This window comes from Malania oleifera, chromosome 1, assembly GCF_029873635.1.
Source record: "Malania oleifera isolate guangnan ecotype guangnan chromosome 1, ASM2987363v1, whole genome shotgun sequence".
NCBI lineage: Eukaryota > Viridiplantae > Streptophyta > Magnoliopsida > Santalales > Ximeniaceae > Malania > Malania oleifera.
The window spans coordinates 124,089,130-124,109,882 of NC_080417.1; the positions used below are offsets into that span (position 1 = coordinate 124,089,130).

Consider the following 20,753-nt stretch of genomic DNA (forward strand, 5'->3'; position numbering starts at 1 on the left):
TTGAAATGATCTCACCTACAGCCAATTCTTGTTCCATGGTCAAGTTCTTCCTCTTATTTCCATTAGCTAGATTATAAAAGAATTTTGAATTATAATCACCATCTTTAGCCCATTTAAATTTAGTCTTCTGCCTCCACTTCTCAATTCCTCAATGATCAGATCTTCCAACTCATTATTCAACGAAATCTTGTTAACAACCTCGCTATTTGAAATACTAACATTTTCTTCTTCTCTATCTTAGGCAATCTAATTCATAAGAAATTCTATCCTTCCTAATCCTAATATTGCCACTTCCCTATTCCACTTTTTTTTTTTTTTTCAAAGTCTCTCTCAAATGAGTAAGCTTCCTTATAAACCTAAAACCTTCCCACACCTCTCCAAATCCTCAACCCGAGAATTGCAAACCAAAAAGAAAAACAAGGAAATCATGGTCCAATCACATATTTTTAAAATAAAAAAGAGTATAGCCCCAAGAAACCTTGCTAGATTCCAACAAAATAGGGAAGTGGTTAGTTATAGGTTTAGGATTAACAATTTGTGTAAGTTATAGAAACTCATCCTCCTACTCACTATAAAGCAAAAACATACCAAGCCAACTAACAACAACTTTAGCACCGCTAACAAATCACGAAAAACAAGCGTTACCCAAAGGTAGATCTCTCTAACTCAAATCAAGATAAACTTATCAATATGCTGCATACTCGAGTAGCCCTCCCTCCCTCTCTTTCTCATCAGAACCTAATAACATTTAAAAATCACAACCTACAATCCATCATAGGGAACAAAAATAAGAGATCTTATCTCTGCATATTTAATAAGACATGTATTCAAATACTTTAATAGGCATTTTTGACCCTAAAAAATGTAAAATTCCACAATACAAAATAATACATTGCACTCACCTCCCAACATTCAACCCTTAATTTTATATTTATTGAAATAACATCTCAATTATTAGAGTTTGGGATCCATATGTCCATGATCTTATAATCAAATTTTAAAGGGGATAGGAGAGATATATAGATGAACTACCTTTCTTCCCTAGTGTAACACTAAAGACATTAGATTAGGTTAATAAATAATTTAAACCCGCATCTATGTTTTGGGCCGGGTATGGGCGTGGGCTCATAATTGGTTCGAGGGGCTGAGCCACCGAGTACCGAGATCGTGTTAGCCTCGCGCCTGCACACGACATGTTTCTCGCGAGCTTCGAGTTTCAATGCCGTGTGCCGACGACGCGGAAAGGCGGCGTTTTGGTTTGGAGGGGAGGGGGAAGTGAGGTCACCTGTGTCACATTAATTTATACTTTACTTGACCTACCTAAATCGGAAACACTGCTACTGTAAGATCCCTCTTTAGATTTTCGTCTCGTTGTTCGCATCTCCAAATTCACGCGATGGACCTGTTCGAAGGAAGCTTCGAGCTCAGGGAGATTCAGAAGCTCGAGGGCCACTCCGACAGAGTGTGGAGTCTCGCATGGAGTCCCGCCACCAGCGTCGCCGGAGTTCCCTCTATGCTCGCTTCTTGCAGCGGCGACAAGACCGTACGCATCTGGCGGCACAATTCTTCCACTTCCTCCTGGGACTGCACGGTTCGTTTAGCTTTTTCCCTTGTTTGGTTGCTCAGAATCTTTCTCGGTTCGTTTGGTTTCTCGGCGGGCTTTTTTTTTTTTTTTTTTTTTTTTTTTTTGAGTTGATTGTGGGAGAGTCATGCTGATCCGGGGATAATTACGCAGGCAGTTTTGGACGAGACGCACACTCGTACTGTTCGATCATGTGCGTGGTCGCCGTCGGGGAATTTACTGGCCACTGCGAGCTTCGATGCCACCACTGCTATTTGGGAACACCTTGGGGATGATTTTGGATGTGTGTCGACGTTAGAGGTATTTTTTTTTGTTCGCATGCAATTATGCGATATAAGCATTTCTGCGCTGCATTTATATTTGCATGTTTACTTCAGCGTTTTGAATTGAGTACATCCTTTGCTTCCTTTTAGCTAGCTGCCCTTTGGGTGCTTCTAATCAATGTTTTCCATTTAAAATTTGGTGTTTTTTGTGGCATTTACAATTCTTGGGGGCGAAATAACCAAACACAATGGAACAATCTATCCCTCTGTAGGAATCAGATAGGGGATCACAATAACTTACCAAGAAACAGATCCTCCACAATCCGAGACAAAAAGCAATCTCAATAAGAGCTGAAATGAGATGAGCAATCTTTATGCGGAAGACCCTCTAACAATGGGGTTCTGCGAATCTTCCATTATGTATAACAATGGGGTTACAAGATTTTTTTGGAATGCTAGAGCTCACCAATCAACAATACATGTCATCACGACTACGCAAACAGTTGGGTAACGACAATACTTACCATGTAAAGGTGGATTTTCAACAATAACAAACAAATCAATTATTAAACTCACCGAAGTTTGTTGGAGTAAAAAGAACCAACACAATCCATGTGATCAAATCAAAGCTCATCTTCATGTAATGGCCATTTCATCCTGGCTTGAAAAGAGTAGAAAACATATGGGGAAAAAAAACTCACTCTTTTCTTCTCTAATTTCCCATAGCTGTTCTCTGTCTTGCTTAATGCATATGACCCTTGGATTATCACACACCCAGCATCAAACAACCCAACAAAGCACATGCTGCCCAATTAAGAACAATCTACCTACCTTATTTTGGTTTTTTATTTGAATGGGGTCTTGCCACATGGATGGGACAATACTAAATAAATTTCGTTAATAGTGTTATCATGTAGTAAAGACCTTGGTTGACAAACTCTTTTTTTTAATAATTTCCAGCATGCTAATTCATATTTCTCTAATTTAATATTTGTGTGGGAATATGGTGCCTCTGACTATAGGGACATGAAAATGAGGTCAAAAGTGTGGCCTGGAATGCATCAGGCTCCTTGCTTGCAACTTGTGGGAGAGATAAATCTGTTTGGATTTGGGAAGTACAGCCAGGGAACGAGTTTGAGTGTGTTTCTGTTTTGCAAGGACACACTCAGGATGTGAAAATGGTTCAGTGGCATCCATTTATGGATGTTTTGTTTTCTTGTAGCTACGACAACACTGTTAAGGTACAATATGTTGAAAAAGCCATTTCTAGTATATATTTTTCTCAGTAGTGTTTAATCCTTTGATATTAATCTTATCGAATAAGAGGAGTATGATTACATATATGTCTTAACTGTTTCGCATGTATACTCAGGTTTGGGCAGAGGATGGCGACAGTGATGATTGGCACTGTGTTCAAACTTTAGGTGAATCTAACAAGTACATCTTCCTCTTCTTTCTCTAAGTAAAGTTGTGAGTCTAAATTATTTTTACCCTTTTGCTTTTAGTTTGTTGATAATGTTGAGAATGTCGTTGTTATCTAAAACCTACTCTTGAACTGGATAGCTTTTTTTTTTTCCCCTCATTCCCAATAATCTAGATTAAAAGATAGATAAGATCCATTTCTTATTAGTGGTTAGTGGTTTATTAAGTGCCAGAAGCCCCTGTCATGGAGTTTCACCTTGACCAGTTTTGTATACCAATTCTTATAAATGCAATTTAGTGCATATGGTAGTTGGTGGCTAGAATAGACTTAAAAAGGCATATGCATATTTTTCAAAGTATTGAATTGATTTGAGTGTTTTGGAGGTATGATAAAATAGGAAAGGTGGAAAAACACAATCTTCTTATAAAACCACAAGCATTGACCAATATGTGGGGCTATTGCTGTAGTAGCTTTGAGGAGTGAGGGTCCTATATTTACAATCTTAATCTGAAATTATCACCATGATCTACGGCGACCCATTAGTTAAAATGTTTTCTGATTTATCATTGCATACTTCACAAAGATCAATGAACAAGGATAACTTTATTCTATGATCACTGCATCAAATTTATGAGCTTCCATAATGTGGTCATTTTGCAAATAAGAAATTTTGTTGTCAGACACTCAAATTCTGAAGTCTAGCAAATTGCTTTAGATGGGGAATGCATGGTGATATACTTATTTGTATGGCTGGTTTTTGTCAATTCTGAAGTTTTCTGCTAATTTTACTGATGGGTTATTGACACTTAAACATGTTCCCACCGAGGGATATAGACGGCATTCTTCAAATCCTATCTAGATTAGCTGGAAACTTTTCTTACTATGACAAGGTAAGAGGGTGCCGCCTTTAAGAATGAAGAGTGCCTTTGTAATTCTCGAGTTTAGAGTGGCCAGCCCTTAAGTAGGATTTCAAGTGAAGGTAGGGACATAGAGACTTTCGATTCTTGCTCGATTAGACCTGAGAATAATCTCCTCCATTTAACCCAATAAGTTTGTGAAGGTCATGTTATACCCTTTTCTTTTTGCTGTGGTTGGAGCTCTTCCATGATATCATTGAAATTATTGCTCATTGTATCAACTGCCTATACAGAAGAAAACTTATGAAATGGTCTTGTTTGGAAGGGAGAGAATTGTCCTACCTGAGGAGAGAATAAAGGGTTTGGTTGGTATTATGCTGAACTAGAATCGCTATTTATGCATCAACTACAAACTCAACTTGGGAATAGAAAGTCAAAGTTAGTCATTGCATGATAGTTGCCAAATGGCTGATACAATTTGGTGGATCATTGATATTTGTAACCTTAGATGCTGAAACACAGCGTCAATTGTGATTAGCCTCCCATTTTGCATAAATTTTGCCTTCCTCACGTGTTTTGGCTGAGGCATGATTCACTCAAAAATGACTGGTTATTGGATTTCACATTACCTGGGATCAAATTCTTAGGGTCATTTGATGAGACCACTTAAAGAATCTCCTAGTTCAATTCTAGAATTGTGTTTTTACGCAGCCTTCACACAATGCAATAAAAAAAGAATGAAAAATAACACATGATTGTGAGACTACATTCGTAGGTACATGTTCATTAAGACCTTAATGATTTAGTTGACATTTGTTCACCCTATATTAGCCTTTTGTTTGTGTTATTTGATTTTTTGTGGGAGATTTCATTTATGTTTAATGTGAACCAACCATATGTTGGGTGGTCCTATTTCACAAATATTGTGCATTTGAGCTGTACTTATCCCGAAGGCAGTGTGTTCGGATTGTGGTATGGATACAGGGTATGATACGGTGTGAGGGTGGGGAAAGGAGGGGGTGTTTTTGGTTTAGTTGGTACGCCATTTTTGGGTCGTGGTACACTTGAACCACTATGTTGGATCACACCACAACAACAACAATAACAAGCCTTAAGTCCCACTGTGGGGTTGACTTTATGAATCCTTTTCCACCAATTTATGCGATTGAAGGCATTTTCTTTGACTAACTTAAGAGCTATTAAATCCTTCCTCACTACCTCATTTCAAGTTATTTTAGGTCTACCCCTTCCTCTTCTGTTACCATTTACAACGACAAGCTCGCTCTTCCTTACTATTGCAGTCATTGGCCTATGTTTCAAGGCCCAAACCATCTAATCATCCCCTCCCTTATCTTATCTCCTATTGGTGCTATGTCTAAATTATTGCAAATATGTTCATTCCTTAATTTATCTTGAAATGTTATATCACTCATTTACCTTAGCATGCAAATTTAAGTTACTTTTAATTTTTGAATGTGTTGTTTCTTATTTGCCAACTTTTGAGCCTACCAATAATTTTCATACTTGAGGAAAAAAGAATATACCTCTTAAACTAACAATTACAATTTTTTTTTTACAATACTTAATTTTGTTACAAAATTTCAATGAGAGAAATATGACTACATCACTATTGATCCTAATTAAATTATATAAACTGTGAATGCACAACTATAAATAATATAAACTAGTGTGTTAATTTTTTAATAATATTATTGAACTACTTAGTAAACAGATTTTTAAGACACTCTTCAAGCAACCAAGTTAATATAAAAAAATTAAAATTCATAGCTGTACCGTTTTCCAGGGTGAATGTTTGGCATTCCTTTTGACTACTGTTGAACAACAAAAAGGGGGGGGGGGGGGACTTCGAAGTTAAAACTAAAAAGAGCTCTCTCTCTCTCTCTCTCTCTCTGTTTGAATGGAATCCATCCACCACTGCAGCAGTATGTCGCAGGCCTTGCGGCAATTTATAGCCCTCTTTTCTCACTGTTGCTGGCTCAGCAGCAGTTTGGTGGCAGCGGTTTCATCTCTTTGTTCTAAGGTTCTACCCTTCAAGGTTCAAGCAGAACTTGGTTTGCAAATTTTTCTTACAATTTGTTTTGAAATTTCTGAATATTTTGGTATTTTTTTATATAAAATGGTTAATTAATCAGGGTTGCCATTTTTGGCAATTTAGATCTGAACCCCTATTGATCTTGGATGGTATCGACCCTTGAACTTGTACGTTTGATCCTGATTGCAGTTCCCTGTGCGGGGGGAGGGGGACGATGCAGATAACTATGATTTGAAATTGTGGATGTTTCAAATCATAGCATGAACAAGGACATAGGAGCTGGGTCTCGTTGATTCAGAACTAAAATAAAAGGAAGAAAAAGAGGAGGAAAGATCTCATGCCATGCAAGTATGGCAGACCTCAGTCAGATCAGTTGGCAAACCTCCTACTCACTTTCACTCAAAAAGTAGACTATAACCGTAAAAATGGGAGTCAAGGGTTCTATCTAATAGCATAAAAGGACTTGTATTTTTCCATACCACTTTTTTGGACTTTTCTTGTTGAAAGCTTTTCTTTATGTGGCTTTGTTGGGCCTTTTTGTAATTAAGCATGGTTCTTTGTTGGAAGGGTTTAGCAAATAAAATTGGGAACATCATATATGTTTCAAGTTCTGTTCATATTTGACATTTTGGTGGTTTTCGAAGCTAAACCTTAAACAGAAATCTGTAACATTATCATACATTGTTTATTCTTAGTTTTATATTTTCTTTTGGGGAGGGTAAGGGGAGTTAGCAACTTGAGGAACTACGTGCACACCCATGAATCCACTATATTGGATAATCTAGCCATTCTTTAATTCCATGTCCTGAACTATGTTTTACATGTATCAGTATGGAGCAGTTGCCATATTCTTGGGATCATGGTTTTTGAAACTTACATCTACATCCTTGGTCTAGAAGGCATGATAAGGCCATGCTTGAACTTATTTTCTTATTTATTTTTCTTGTACACTGTATAAATATGGTTTTTATTTTGTTCATAATGTTACATGGTCATTGTATTAAAATTTTTACTGGGATTTAGTGAATTCATTGTGCATAAAAAATTGCTGGGCTACTGGAAATGTTCTTGGCTATAATAAATTAAGGCCTGATTCAACTACATTATGAATGCATTTTTTTTTTTTTTCAGTGGACATTCCTCTACTGTTTGGGCTCTTTCTTTTAATGCGAAAGGAGAAAAAATGGTTACTTGTAGGTATGTGAATCACTGTCACAAGACTGATAACTTTGTCTTTATTTTTTTAATTAGCCACGTCATGTCTAGAGTTGCATAATTGTTTTTGTTTTAAGTTCTGGAAGTGACAGTGATAAGAATATCTATGACAATGGAAATATACCAAAACTAACCAAGTGACTGGCGGATAATTAATAGTGGAGCAATTTTGCAGTGATGATCTTACCATAAAGATATGGGAAATGGACAACATAAATTCGCAATCTGGTGATGGCTATACAACTTGGTGAGGAACATGCTACCTTTTGCATTTGAGTTTGCTTTTGTCGCAGCATATTAGATGGTGTTGGTAAATCTTAGTGGCTTTCGTTTGCATTCAACTTTTGTTGTATTGTGCAAGATGGTGCTACTGAATGGTTAGAGGCTTTCTTTCGTATGCAAAGATTGTTGAACCTGAATGGAGGAAATTGAAACAAGTTAAAGATTGTTGAACCTGAATGGAGGAAATTGAAACAAGTTAAAATGTTCGCCTGAAAAATGCAAGACAGTGCACAACTTTTGCTCATTGTGCAAGGTGCTAATAGGAGGTTTTCTTATTGAACTATTGTTACATTGGTTGACTGGTGTTGGTGAATGGTAGGGCGACATTGGTTCAGTGCAGTTTGGTTTTAGCCATGACTGATGACCGAACCGAACTAATAGGTTTCCAAAAATTTTAGACTGAAACTGAACCAAAAACCATTGGTTCAGAAGAATAACAAACCACTATCCGTTGATTTTTTATAAATATATTGCTTGCAATGTATAAACGAACCAGATCTGGATCTTTTGAATTTAGGCCTGCAAAATACGTATGGTTGGGCTTCAGCCCAATTCTGGCAGGCTTAATGGATGGGGGCGGGTTTTTATAGGAAGGAGAAGGAAGAGCTTTCTCATTTTTAACTGATGTGGGACAAATGGGAGAACTGGGATGACGACAAAAGTTAGGCAGTGGCACCTAGCAAGTCAAGCTAAGTGCAATCAGTCCCACATTGAGAAAACATAATATGGGGGGAGCTTTCTCACATGTATAAAATGCCAAAGCCCCTCTCTTCCTTTCTCCCAAGCATTTCCCATATTAACTTAATAATAACTATCATTTTTTTTATTAAAAAAATGAAAATCTTTGTTATAAATTAAAGTTGGATAAAAATGAAAGAGTAGTGAAAATGATAAAAGAGTAAGGATACTTGTATATAATGACTATATTATTAACGAAAACCTGAAAAGAAACATAAAATAATTTAAATATTTTGTTTTTCTGATTCAGTTTCCTCATAAAACTGAAAACTAATTTTGATAAAAATCAAAAACTGAAACCAAAAAATCAAACCATTTTGGAATGCTGTCTGATTTCAGTCCATTTTTCAGTATTTTGGTAATTTTTGTTCACCCCTGGTGAATGGTCACAGGTTTTCTTTTGTTTGCAATGGTTGTTGAGCTTGAATTGAGGAATTGTAACAAATTAAAATGTTTTTCTATGATTTATGAAATACGCATGACATGGTAACCTGAACAGGAGCTAAATTTATTCATAGAGCTAAAGCTTTTTGAAGCATTGTCCATGCTTTGAACCAACCCCACTCTCTCTATAACTGGTTTATCAATATGGTTAACATCTAAATTTAATGGAATGCCAGAATGGTTTTCCTGTTCCGCACCAAAAAAAAAAAAAACTGTATTTTATTCAGTGAAAAAAAGGACTTTTGATTTTTTTAAAAATAAAAGAAAAAAGAAGATATACTAGATACTTGAGGCTTCAAGATTCTTTGGACGCTGTATATATGAACTAATTTGGTGTACAAGAGTTGGGGCATCTGTCATTGTGCTAGTCTGACTTCATATTTGTATGTTATCCACATTTGAAGCCGTACATGTAAAGAAGAGAGACGTGGATGCTATTGTTCGAGAATTATTCAAAGTAAATTGATAATTTGGCAAATAATTGTGGAATAATTCTAGAATCTGGCATGCAAGTATTTGAGAAATTATTGAGTTATGGACAAAATCTGTGTTCTGCTCACTTTTTGTTTGTGTGTTGGGAAAAAAAGGAAAAGAATTCAAATGGTATCTGAAGCATTTTGATCCTTTTGTTATGTTTGCTTGTCTCTGTTAGTAAAATTATATTACAATTAAAGATAATGTTGCTTTTATCAAAAGTTTAAACTGGGAAAAACTTTGTAGTTTCCTCATCATCAATGTTTTTGGAGGAGGAATTTAACTGTTTTCATGTTTTTTGGGTCAGCTCCTGTTGAGTTAATACTACATATTGTGCTGGCAGATGCCAATAGGCGTTTATGTGCCAATTTCACTGTCTATAGCATTCCTTGCAAATATTTGGAAGACTATTTCTTCTTGTGAAAAATGTTCTCTTATTTGATTCTCTCTCTTTCCATGATGTTAAGTCAGCTGTTCTAAAGCACTTAAAAAGTTCCGTTGCTGCAGAGTTGATATTAGATATTGCCCTGCGGGTTCATGATGCTATACGACATCAATATTTTGGTTTCATTTGAAGCATGATTCTGAAAAATTGAACCCTTTTTTTTTGTTCTAGTTAGTATGTTTTTTGTTGGCATGGTAGATGACTAACGCTCTGGGGAACTTCTTTCTGTAGTTTTCCCATGGTCATACTGATTAGTTTCTTTTGTTTCTCTCTATTTTTATTTTTATTTTTTGGGTTTACCAGGAAACATCTTTGCACACTGTCAGGTTATCACGATCGAACAATTTTTTCAGTTCATTGGTCAAGGTATTGATAGTCTAATTGTTTTATGCATATTTATTTTTGTGGAATTCTACATGTTTGTGTGTGCTTATGTGTTTGAGTTCTTACTCTTAGTTATATTAGCAGTGGAGAAGTCAATAAAGTTGTAAGTAGTAAGTTATTTATATGATGCAGCTATGGTGGTTTGGGCATCACCTAATATGCTTGGACATTTGTCTTTGTTCTTAGCATGATATGCTATAGTGGTCTTATGGGGAATTGATGAAGCTTTATGTAGGTGTGCTCACAGCTTCATACCATTAACACCATTGAGCTGTAGTTCTGAATATTCTCTTAAGGCTTTCTTTTTGATCGTAGATGAAATGTTCTTTTAAATCTTGAGGGTTTGTGCCATGTGGACATTAATCAGTACTCAAACCTCATGGTATGATAGGGGAGCAATTCTTTTTTTGATCAGTAAAATGGAGTAAAATCATCAGCAGGGTACCAAGGGAGGTGCCAACCTATGTACAAAATTACTTGCAATTCAAAAAATAACAAGAGCCAAAATAGCATGTACATCCATTTCACAGATACCAGTATTGCAGAAATTTAAGCTTTTAACCGTCTTGTCTTTAAGCCGAACGAGAGATGTTTCCTCTCCTTCGAAACCTGTTCTATTTCTCCCTACACACAATTAAAAAAACAGTGAGGGGATTAGCTATGCAGATTTTTTTTTTTTAAAAAACATAAAAAATAAAATACTTGATCAAACTCATGATTCTTGAGCAAGAAGCCTTCTCCCAATAAATAACTGCAATTGATGGGGCTGTCTCCTGAAGTTCCTTAGCATGAGCAATGAAGGAGGTGACGGATTTATTTTCTGTCTTCTTTACATAAAAACTTCCATTTTTTAAAATGAAAATTTATTGAAGATCTTCTCCCAGGCTGCTCCCAATTGAAGAAATCCATCCCAGGTGAACAAAATCTGTATTGTCAGTCCTCAACTTCCCAAGGAAAGTTGGTCTTGCTGTCATCATTATTCTCCATTTGTAGTCGCTTCATTACAAGACTTCACCCTGAATCTGTTTCTCTTTTGTCAGTTTCCATTTTGCTCTGCCCTCCCTGCCGTTGTTGAACTTTCAAAGAAGTCAAAAAATGCTCTATTTCCCAGTCTTGTGGCTGTCTTTGAAAATTATCACAAGCTGCTAAATCATTCACCTAAGCAACACCAACTTGCTGCTAGCGCATTCCTTTCCTTTTCCAGAAGCAAAAGATGATGAAATTGGGTTTTGAGATGTTGCTTCCAACACAATTCTCATGCCAAAAGAGAACTTTAATGTCCTTTTTCCAATCTTAAAAAGCTGGCATGTAGCCAAAAATTATCCCGTCCTCTCTTTTAACCGTTAAACTCCTGCACCATATGTCTCCCTAACATCTGCAATCCACTCATACACCAAAAGAATATGCATCGAAGCAACAATATTTTTCCATGAACTCTATTTTTTTCAACTATGAAGTTCTAAATTCATGTGGAGCAACTCATGTTATCATTTCACCCTATCGGAGTTGTTTGAGGTCTACAGTCTGGTTTATGTAAAACCTCTTCTATAGCTGCTGCTGCTGTTTTATGTAATTGTTAATCCTTACATTCACAGCTAGATGAGTGAATTTATTGTTTTCTTTTGCCTGTCATCCATAGCTCATTCATATATTATATTTATATCTGAAATGACAGCGACGGCATAATTGCTACTGGAGCAGCTGATGATGCTATACGATTTTTCATTGAGAACAAAGATGGCTTGGTATTCAACTTCTTTCTATTCTTTTGTTATAGTAATTTTGATTTATATGATTGGTGAAATGCCACATTGTTTAGCGTTTACTATAGTTTTGTTAGCTAGTTGGATTTTTCAAAATGTGCCTTTTATCATCCATATATTATCTCCAATGCCATGCAAGGGATAAACTATTCGAGTGTTTAAATATAGTTTCCTGGAGACGGAATCCGTTTTAGCAATAGAGAGAGTCTGCATATTCAAATTCAAATTTTTTTAGACAGATTATTTGAAAAATTGTCACCAATTTTAACCAGCTAATGCCAACTAATATTACCCTATAGATTAGTACATAGCTTTCTCAAGAACTCTTGAGATAATCATCTAAAATAAATAATCTAATTATATATTTATGTGAAAATACTTTAGAAAAATAAGTTTGTGTATGTGAATAGTGTGAATATGGCATGTTTAAATTCCTAAATGATGAGCGAGAAAATCTAGGTCATGGGAATGGCAAGCTTTGCATGAAAAATTAAGCAAGCTGTGCATGAGAAATTAATATGCAACCTTTGCATGAAAGATAGTGACTCATGCATATACTGCTCTCAATCGCATATCATATGCAGCAATATTTAGTTTTATACATGGATTTTCTGATCATATATCATTCAAATTTCACAAATTAAATTAAAGTAATTTTTTTTTCAATTATTAAAATCATCTGCCTGGGCCAACAATCTCTCCCTTCTTGTGGTCAGTCCTAGACTCATTAAACAAAGTCTTAAAATGTTTTATGTATAGGGTCCATATGTTGTTTTTATTATCTAAAGTTTTTGATTATTTGTTACTCTTTAATGATTGGTCTAGAGTGACTTGGATGTTTGTTAAAATACCACTAAGAAGTTCTTCATGGATTCAAATCCTTTTATAATGAGATAATTGTTCAATTTGATACGACCATTCAATTGTCAAAAAGGAGTGGCTAACAGAAAGAACCAATATCACCCATACATTGCCTGTATAATGGTGATACACATGCATGCCTGTAAATCTTTTTGGCCTGATGGTGTCTCATGCTTGTTACCTTATTGACTGCATGGTTTCTGCTGTTTTTGTTAAAACTGTACCTTACCAGCTATTTCCCACAATATGAGCTTGATGTTATGTTATGTCCTTACGCACGCATGGGTGTGTTGCATTTGTTCAAAAATTATCGTCTTGATTACATAAACTCTCCACGAGCACCAGAGTGCATTTTCTTGGAGTACTCCTGTATTCAAATTGGTACAAATGCCATCCTGCCACCAATAAGTACATTGTCGGTATGGATCTCACCTTTCTTGAAAACACACCATGATTTTCATTGGATGGATTTGTAATCGCTCCCAATATGTTATCCCCTACTCATTGTTTCTCCATGCCACTTCCCTTTGTTCTGTATACTCTCTTACCCTTTCCTGTATCTCGATATCTTCCCTGTCAATCTCCCAATGATGTATCTCCTCCGAGACATTCGTAGGTGTATCAGTGGTGATGGAAAATGTCTTTAGATGGTAATATGGTACCACTATTACGGACCAATTATCTGTTTCTTCTGAAGATCAAACTCCTGTTGTGTGCACTGACTTCTAAACTCGACTTCCCATTGCTTTCTTCAAGCCTACATGCAGTTGGACATGGTATGCTGTTGCTAATTTTCTTTCTTTTGCAAATGTTTCTCCTATTTGTCCCTCTTTTACTATTGCTTTATCTTTTATGCCATCGCTTTATCTTTCATGTCATCATAAGTCTTAGAATGAAGTCTTAAGTCACTCTGGATGGTCAAAAGCTATGAGGGTTGGACTGGAAGCTTTACTTGAGAATTGATCTATTTGCCTCTTGGTAAAATGGTGGTTGGATACAGTGATATACAATAAAATATTAGCCGTTTAGCATCTTGAGGCTTAAAGGCAGACTTGTGCTAAGGGCCACACTCAAACTTATTGCATTGACTACTTCGACTCATTTTTAAATATTGGTTGCCGTACCAATTTGATGCAAAGCATGCCTTCTTGTAATGTGGCCTGGAGGAAGAGGATGTCTATATGGAGTAACCACCTAGATTTGTTGCTCAGGGGTGAATGTTAGTTTTGTGGATTGAAAAAGGAATCTATGGGCTAAATAGGTCCCCACATTCTTGGTTTGGAAAATCCAATCATGTTTTATCTTCCATGGACTTTGAATTCACATGATTACTATTTGGTTCTTATGCGAAGATGCGAATCCAGAAGAGTATTTTTTATCATTTATGCTGATGATGCTATTATTTCCAGTGATGATGTAAATGGAATTGGGGGAGGTTTCTTTGGCTGGATTGCTTCCCCTTCTTTCTTGTTTATCTACTATTATGCTCCAATTTTTTATTTTCTATTGATTATTAGGAGCCTGTGCAGTCTTGGGATGTTCGCTTTATGAGAAATTTGAAACAGAGACACAAATGATTTAATCCTATTGTTGAATATGTTTTGGCCTTTTTCACAATTCTTTGTGAGTCGAAGGAAGTTGATTTTTTGGATTCTTCTAGGAATTATTCCTGGAAGTCGTTCGTCCATAAGTTGATTCATGTTCCAAGTGTCAATTCTTTCTTCTTCCCTTTTATTTGGAAAGCTAAAGTTTCCTAACAAATAAAGGCGTATATTTAGACTGTAATCATTAATATACTAAGGACTTTCTTCAAAAGAGATGCCACATAAGGCATTATCCCTAATGCGTGCATCATTTTTTTAGGAGTGGGAGGCTTGTTGAGATTTTTTCTTACACTGCCCTTCTTCACGGAATATTCAGAATAATTAGTTTGGACTTTGGAGTTTTTTGTGAGAATTGGGTTTGCCTTTCTCTCATTGACTTTTGTTCTATTTTGGAGGCTTTATGAGGAAAACTTTGTGGAGACTTGTGGTTCTTGCCATTATTTGGTGTATTTGGTTGAAGAGGTATGCTGCATGTCATAAGCTTCTACCTTGGTTTGGTTTCTTAGGGGCATTTCTCTAGACAACTTTTAGTGAGATTGGATTGCTTTCTATCACTAGTGATGTATTGTAGATATTTCTCTTTTTGTCCTTTTCATTTTTTTTTCCCTTCCTTTGATCTATACCTTGAGTTGGAGCTGGAGGATGCCTTGTTTGGTGTTTGGTAAACAGCTTTTTTAGTTTCTAAAAGCCAGCTTTTAACTTTTTGGGGAGCTTTTAATAGCAACAGATTTGAAGCTTTTACAAGCTAAAAGCGAGCTTTTTTCCCAACAAAATATTCTTTTCCATTGTTATCCTTGTTTTTTTTTTCCAAATATTACAAAATTGTCAAAGAATTAATTACATTTCCTAAAAATACATATCCATTTTAGTCATTTGAAACACTTTTAGACACATTACAACTTTTTAACGGAACACTCAAAGCCTACTTTTCTTTCTAACAGCTCCTTTTTTTTTGGGGGGGGGGGGGAACAAATGATTTTTACAACAATCTCAATCAGCTCATTTTTCACAAGTTCCTTTTTAGCAGTTTCTTTTCAAAAGCCATAGGGTGGCCGAACTAATCCTTTGCTGACAAGCAAGTAGTGGTGTGTCAGCCAGATTAGGCGCTCAAGCAAAGAAGTGAAGTGTGTTTGATCGTGGAGAAATGCACAAAAATGAATATATATAGTTTTGGAGTGAACTGGTTATCTACACTAGGGATTAATGCCTGAGTTCTAACAACTTGGACGATTTACCAAATCAAAATTGAGTCAAAAGGGGATGAAAAATTTCAAGTGAGGTGTTTGTCTGTGTGTTTGGAATACTGTTTTCAAAAAAATATTTACTGTTGTTAATGGTTTTATTCTTTTAGTATTATTATTGTGTTTGTGTTATGTTAATTAGTGAAAATTAGTAAGTATGTTCTTTAGAATGTATTTGATTTGTATATAAATAGAGGGAGAGACCTATCTTTGAGTTAGGTCATTCATTTAATCAAAATCTCAACGACCACAGAAAAGAATATGTGGTTTTGTCTGATTTTGGACTCTGAAATTCTGGATGTTCTGTTTTTATTTTCACCTCTTCCTTCCAAAAGAGTTAAATAGTGATAATTAAATGAATTAACTCTTTATCTGCCTTTGTCACAGGTTGATGGACCTCTTTTTAAATTACTACTGAAGAAGGAAAAGGCCCATGACATGGATGTAAATATGGTGCAATGGAGCACTGGGGTAAGTCATATTCTGGAAATGGAGGAGATTTCATGGTTGGACCTCATTGAGTGGACTTTAGTTTCTCTCGCCATGCATGATTCAAATGCAATGGGTGGAGTTGGCTTAATTGACAGTGCTAGTTTTTATCTGAAAGTTTAGTTCAATGTCAATTGAAAGCATAACTAGGATAGCTTAGGGTTTGTTTAGCTGTGGAGACATTTTTCATTTTTTTGTTTTTAATTTTTCAAAGAATTACAAAAAAGTTAGCTAATTTTTCAGTTTTACAAAATTTGTATTAAAAAAACAGTAAAATGTTTTGGCACTATTTGTTTGTGAAAATAGTTTTATTTTTCATTTTTAATTTTTCAAATAATTACAAAAATCCCACATTGTTTTCCAATTTTCTAAATTTAAATAGGAAAGTTTTAAAATATATTTTTATTGTTTTCTAGATTTTTGATTTCTTACCTTGCATTTGGGAGATTCGAATCTTAGATTTTTGGATTTGTGAGGATTTAAACAAAGTATAGCATAGAATTGTGTTGAGTTTCTTTCAAATCCATATAATCCACATCCAAGTCTCAAACACTATCTTATATAGTTTTTGGAAAATTGAAAAGCAATTTTTTTTTTACTAATTAAAAATTTAGAAATAAAAAATACAAAAATTGTTTTCCATAACTAAACTAAAGCAAAAAAAAAAAAGTTGAATCTTTAACTAAAAAATAAGCAGAAATTTCCACAATTTTCTTTGGAAAACTAAAAAAGGGAAATAGAAACTGTTTTCCATAACTAAACAGACCCTCATTTTTTAAAATTCTATTTTTAAATTATGAAAACATAATGCCTTTGGACATCTGGCATGCCTATTGGATACTTGATGAGACTGTTGCAGGTGGTTCCTACCTATTTGGGCCATTCAGATTGGCACCTTGGTTCAGTTGTGATACAAATTCCCCATACCCTCCTCCATAAGAAGGGAGTATGGGGTTCTGCATCTGCTCGCTAGGAGTGTCTCTCTCTTTTGTTTTTTTTAAATAATACAATATTTCATTTCTTTTAGCAGCAGTGCATTTTGAGGGCTTCAAAGCTGTTGTTTCTAGTTTGAAAAATTGCGGGTTAGCCACGTTTAGAAATTTGGAGATTGAGTAAATCTAGAAATGGAAATGTGCAGTCCATTACGTGACTCATCGATGTAGGCAAGGACTGCATCCCCTCCCCCCCCCCCCCCCCCTTTCTTAGCAGAGGGAGTCTCTGCCCCTCCAAGGTTGAGGGTAGATGAGTTCAGCAATTAATTTTCAGAATGAGACCCTCTTAAATGTCCACAGATTTCCATTCCTTGGAGCTTGACATGCATTGCATTGTGCGCTTGTGGATTGACTGTGGGTACTCTTGGTGAATATATTTTAACATCATCGTTTTTATGTTTTTGTTGTAACAATACCAGGAGAAGCCGCTACTTGCTTCTGCTAGTGATGATGGAACAATAAAGATATGGGAGCTGGCATCTGTACCCTGATCCATATAATCCTGGATTTTTTTAATAATGATTTCAAAATTTCTTCAGGGCCAGTTGTGATTCTGTGTATTATTTTAAAATGTTGTAACAATGCTCGTCCATTTACTTTTGAATCTTGGAAAATTAAGGAACTTGTATTTTTATCAAGGAAATGTGGTTTTAGTCATTATGTCAACATAACTATTGAATGAAACCTAAACTGTAGATTCTCTCTCTCTCTCTCTCTCTCTCTCTCACAGCAGGTGGATATACTAGGGCATTTCATTGTTGGGAATAAACGAACAAATTCCCGAAACCTGTGAGAAACAAATAGAGAAAGAATAACGCCAAAGAAAAATTCAATCACACACACAAGACAATATTTATGTGGTTCGGTAATTTTGCCTACGTCCACGGAGTTGCAGGGATTTTAATATTATCAGAAAGAAAGCACAGAGAGTGCGGCGATACAATTCTCTCGCTCTCGCTCTCTCGCGGATACAACCACATACACCGCCCTAATCACCCGAAAGCATCCTTTTTATATGTTGCGCCTAGGGTTCCGTTCCGAATGGGCTCCAAAAAATTTTCCTGGGGCCCCACGAGTACAACTTGTACCATGGTCCAAGCCGCAGCACTCATGGACTAAGCCTTAGGATAAAAATCTCTAATTAAATAAGGATCATCATCCAAATTAAAACACAAGGCTCCACAAAAGCCTAACATTCATTGCATATATGGATTGGATTGGGTGTTCTTAGGATGGAACTAGACTGGCCAAGTAACCTTGAGCTGGACGGGAGGAATCAATTACAGAGCTGTATGATATCCTGGTCTCTGCCATTTCAACTGGCTGCAGTTTTGAAGTACCATATCGGCATACAATACTAAGCAAGCACGGAAACTACATGTGCACGTGCAAACATTTTGGATGCTAATTGGAAGGAGTCAATCTTGGTTGGGAGAGGGAAGCAACTACCCAGTTAAATTGAGATTGTCATCAACCCAACTGGTGCCTTAAAGGATGAGTACTCTAAACCTTACCTCCCAGCCAAACCTCAGCTGTAGAGTCCAGCAACAAGGTTTGCTAAGCAATGGGCTTGGCATATTTATTAGCAAACTTGATCCTAAATCATCCATGGACTCCTAGTTACTGGTATGGTATATTGTACTCCATTGGTAACTAGCACCTCCCCAAGAAAACGGCCAAAAAAGAAATGAAAAGGAAAAGAAAAATGAAGAATAAAACCAGCGCAGTAGCTTAAATGGAAAATACCTTTTGCGGGACAGTAACCAAACAGCTCCAAGTTTAAAGCGGAAATGGCTCATAAGAATCATCTCACTGGGATAAGGAGAAAAGAGCACAGAAGAATATTTTCAATTCTGCTGCAATTTATTACTTACCGTTCTAAGTAATTAATCCTGAAAAGTCATATACTACATATAAAATGATGTTCCGTTGTATCAACAACGAACATGGAGATGGCCACTGCGTGGACCGAGTTGTGATCAAAACCAAATGGAAAAGAGCAAGTCGCCATCATTATCTTAAAAACAAAACATACAGCATCTACACTCTAGTCTTAATTTGTAAACGGCTGGAACTTGCTCTCCTTCCCTCTTCGACCAAAGCAGCACGAGCCGACATTAGTCCTGCAGGGACTAGAGAGGCATCAAACGCGGAGCAATCGGTCCAATCCTTAAGAAGCTCCTCCTGACCCCAAATATCCGGTATCCAAACCCGCCCGGCAGCCTCCGTCCGAAGCTTCTTCAGCCTCTCCCGCCTCGCCGGGGAGGCCTTGCAGGAAATGGGTTCTATCTTAACACCCATTCGAGTTGGAGATGGGCTCTGTAATGCAGTTTCATCGACGCCATTGATGGTTTTTGACGAGGGGCTCTTCGGTTCGGTTCGGTTATTCTCAATGTTCGATGATGGGGTTGGATTATGAGCACTGCTGTCGGTCTTGGATGGAGGAGACGGAAGATGGTGGGTGATCATGGTGGTGGCAGTGGCGTTGTGTTCTTCTTTCATGAAATGAAGAAATGGGTCTTCTTCTTTTTCTTCCTCCTCTGCTGGCTTTTCCTTCAAGCTGGTTTCTTCTATTAGTGTTGAAGATTGCATATGGCATGAAGGTAGCTGCTGGTTTAGTTTCAGTATCATATTGTGTGGGAATAAAGAAAGCAAGCCGGGGGGAACGGGTGGGGGTGGTAGTTCACACGTCACCCCAGTTTTCGTTTGTATGGTAAGTGCAAACTGTACGTGTCTTGTTTGAGATTGGATTCCATATTGTGTGGTTTAGTTGGAGTTTCATATTATTTATAATAAAGAAGAAAAAAAAAAAAAATTAAAAATAAGAAAAAAAAGCAAAGGCAAGAGGGGAATACCTTGGAAGGATTTTTGGAAGATTGTGAGGCTGATGTTGATTTTGGGGTTGTGTGATTTTGAGGGCTTGGGCCAATGAGGATGTTGGGTTTGATTTGGGGAAGGGTAATATCGTACAATGAGATTTTATGGGCGGTGTGGCCAATGAGGGAGTGGGGATTGAATGAGAGGGTGTGCGCGTGTTTTATGTGTGATGAATTAAAGAGGTCCCCATAGGCCTAAGAGAGGTGCTATAAGAAAGAGTTTTTTATCAAAATATTAAAAAATAATAATTAATTAAATAATAATTATGAATTAAATTATATAATATAAATATTATATATATATATATATATATATAAATCCTTCTCTCGGAGATGTAAAATTTCTTGAGAGATTATCACTTTCTCTCTCTCTCCCTCCTCCGTTTCTCTCTCCTCAACCCCTTTATTTCTCTCCTCAATTTTCTTAACCAAATTGGCGTCGATCAAAAAACGAGAAATACCCCTGAGTTCCATTCTTCGCCGCCAACATTTTCACCTGAGTAGATTCTTGATTAGGGCGGCGTAGACACTACTCTTGGGACAAGGTAATTTCTCTCTCTCTCTCTCTCTCTCTCTCTCAAATCTCCAATCAAATTGACGATTGGACACCACCACAGGGTTCTAGGTTCGATCCTTCTCATGTTAGCGGGAAAAGATTTTTGATTTGAGGATCCTAGGCACCACTCCCGAGGAAAGGTAAGGGGAGAGTTGTAGCGTATGCTTCTCGATAGCTTTAAGAATATGAGAAGAATTACCCTACCCATGAT

The 20,753-nt window shown here is 36.5% G+C and overlaps 2 protein-coding genes across 3 annotated transcripts; one reads left to right on the forward strand and one right to left on the reverse strand.

Moving 5' to 3' along the window:
* The first annotated feature begins 1,104 nt into the window (after positions 1-1,104).
* On the forward strand, positions 1,105-17,794 carry LOC131153006 (protein CIA1). 2 transcript variants are annotated; one of them, XM_058105026.1, is made up of 10 exons: positions 1,105-1,591; positions 1,736-1,882; positions 2,868-3,086; positions 3,218-3,282; positions 7,310-7,375; positions 7,569-7,640; positions 10,080-10,142; positions 11,836-11,905; positions 16,017-16,100; positions 17,530-17,794. In XM_058105026.1, the coding sequence occupies exons 1-10, from the start codon at positions 1,397-1,399 to the stop codon at positions 17,599-17,601; spliced, it is 1,053 nt and encodes a 350-aa protein (XP_057961009.1). In that variant the 5' UTR covers positions 1,105-1,396; the 3' UTR covers positions 17,602-17,794. The 2 variants fall into 2 exon arrangements, with proteins under 2 accessions (XP_057961009.1, XP_057961000.1); XM_058105017.1 differs by having other exon boundaries at positions 16,017-17,794.
* A 1,158-nt stretch (positions 17,795-18,952) lies between these two features.
* On the reverse strand, positions 18,953-19,867 carry LOC131153020 (protein BIC1-like). The gene has a single exon (XM_058105036.1). It carries the CDS (start codon positions 19,739-19,741, stop codon positions 19,151-19,153), a length of 591 nt encoding a protein of 196 aa, XP_057961019.1. The 5' UTR covers positions 19,742-19,867; the 3' UTR covers positions 18,953-19,150.
* Positions 19,868-20,753: the final 886 nt, after the last annotated feature.

Coding starts and splice junctions, on each gene's coding strand:
- LOC131153006 (XM_058105017.1), top strand. CDS start 1,397: ATGGACCTGTTCGAAGGAAGCTTCGAGCTCAGGGAGATTCAGAAGCTC. Junction 1,592..1,735: donor CTTCCTCCTGGGACTGCACG/GTTCGTTTAGCT, acceptor ATAATTACGCAG/GCAGTTTTGGACGAGACGCA. Junction 3,087..3,217: donor GCTACGACAACACTGTTAAG/GTACAATATGTT, acceptor ATGTATACTCAG/GTTTGGGCAGAGGATGGCGA.
- LOC131153020 (XM_058105036.1), bottom strand. CDS start 19,741: ATGATACTGAAACTAAACCAGCAGCTACCTTCATGCCATATGCAATCT.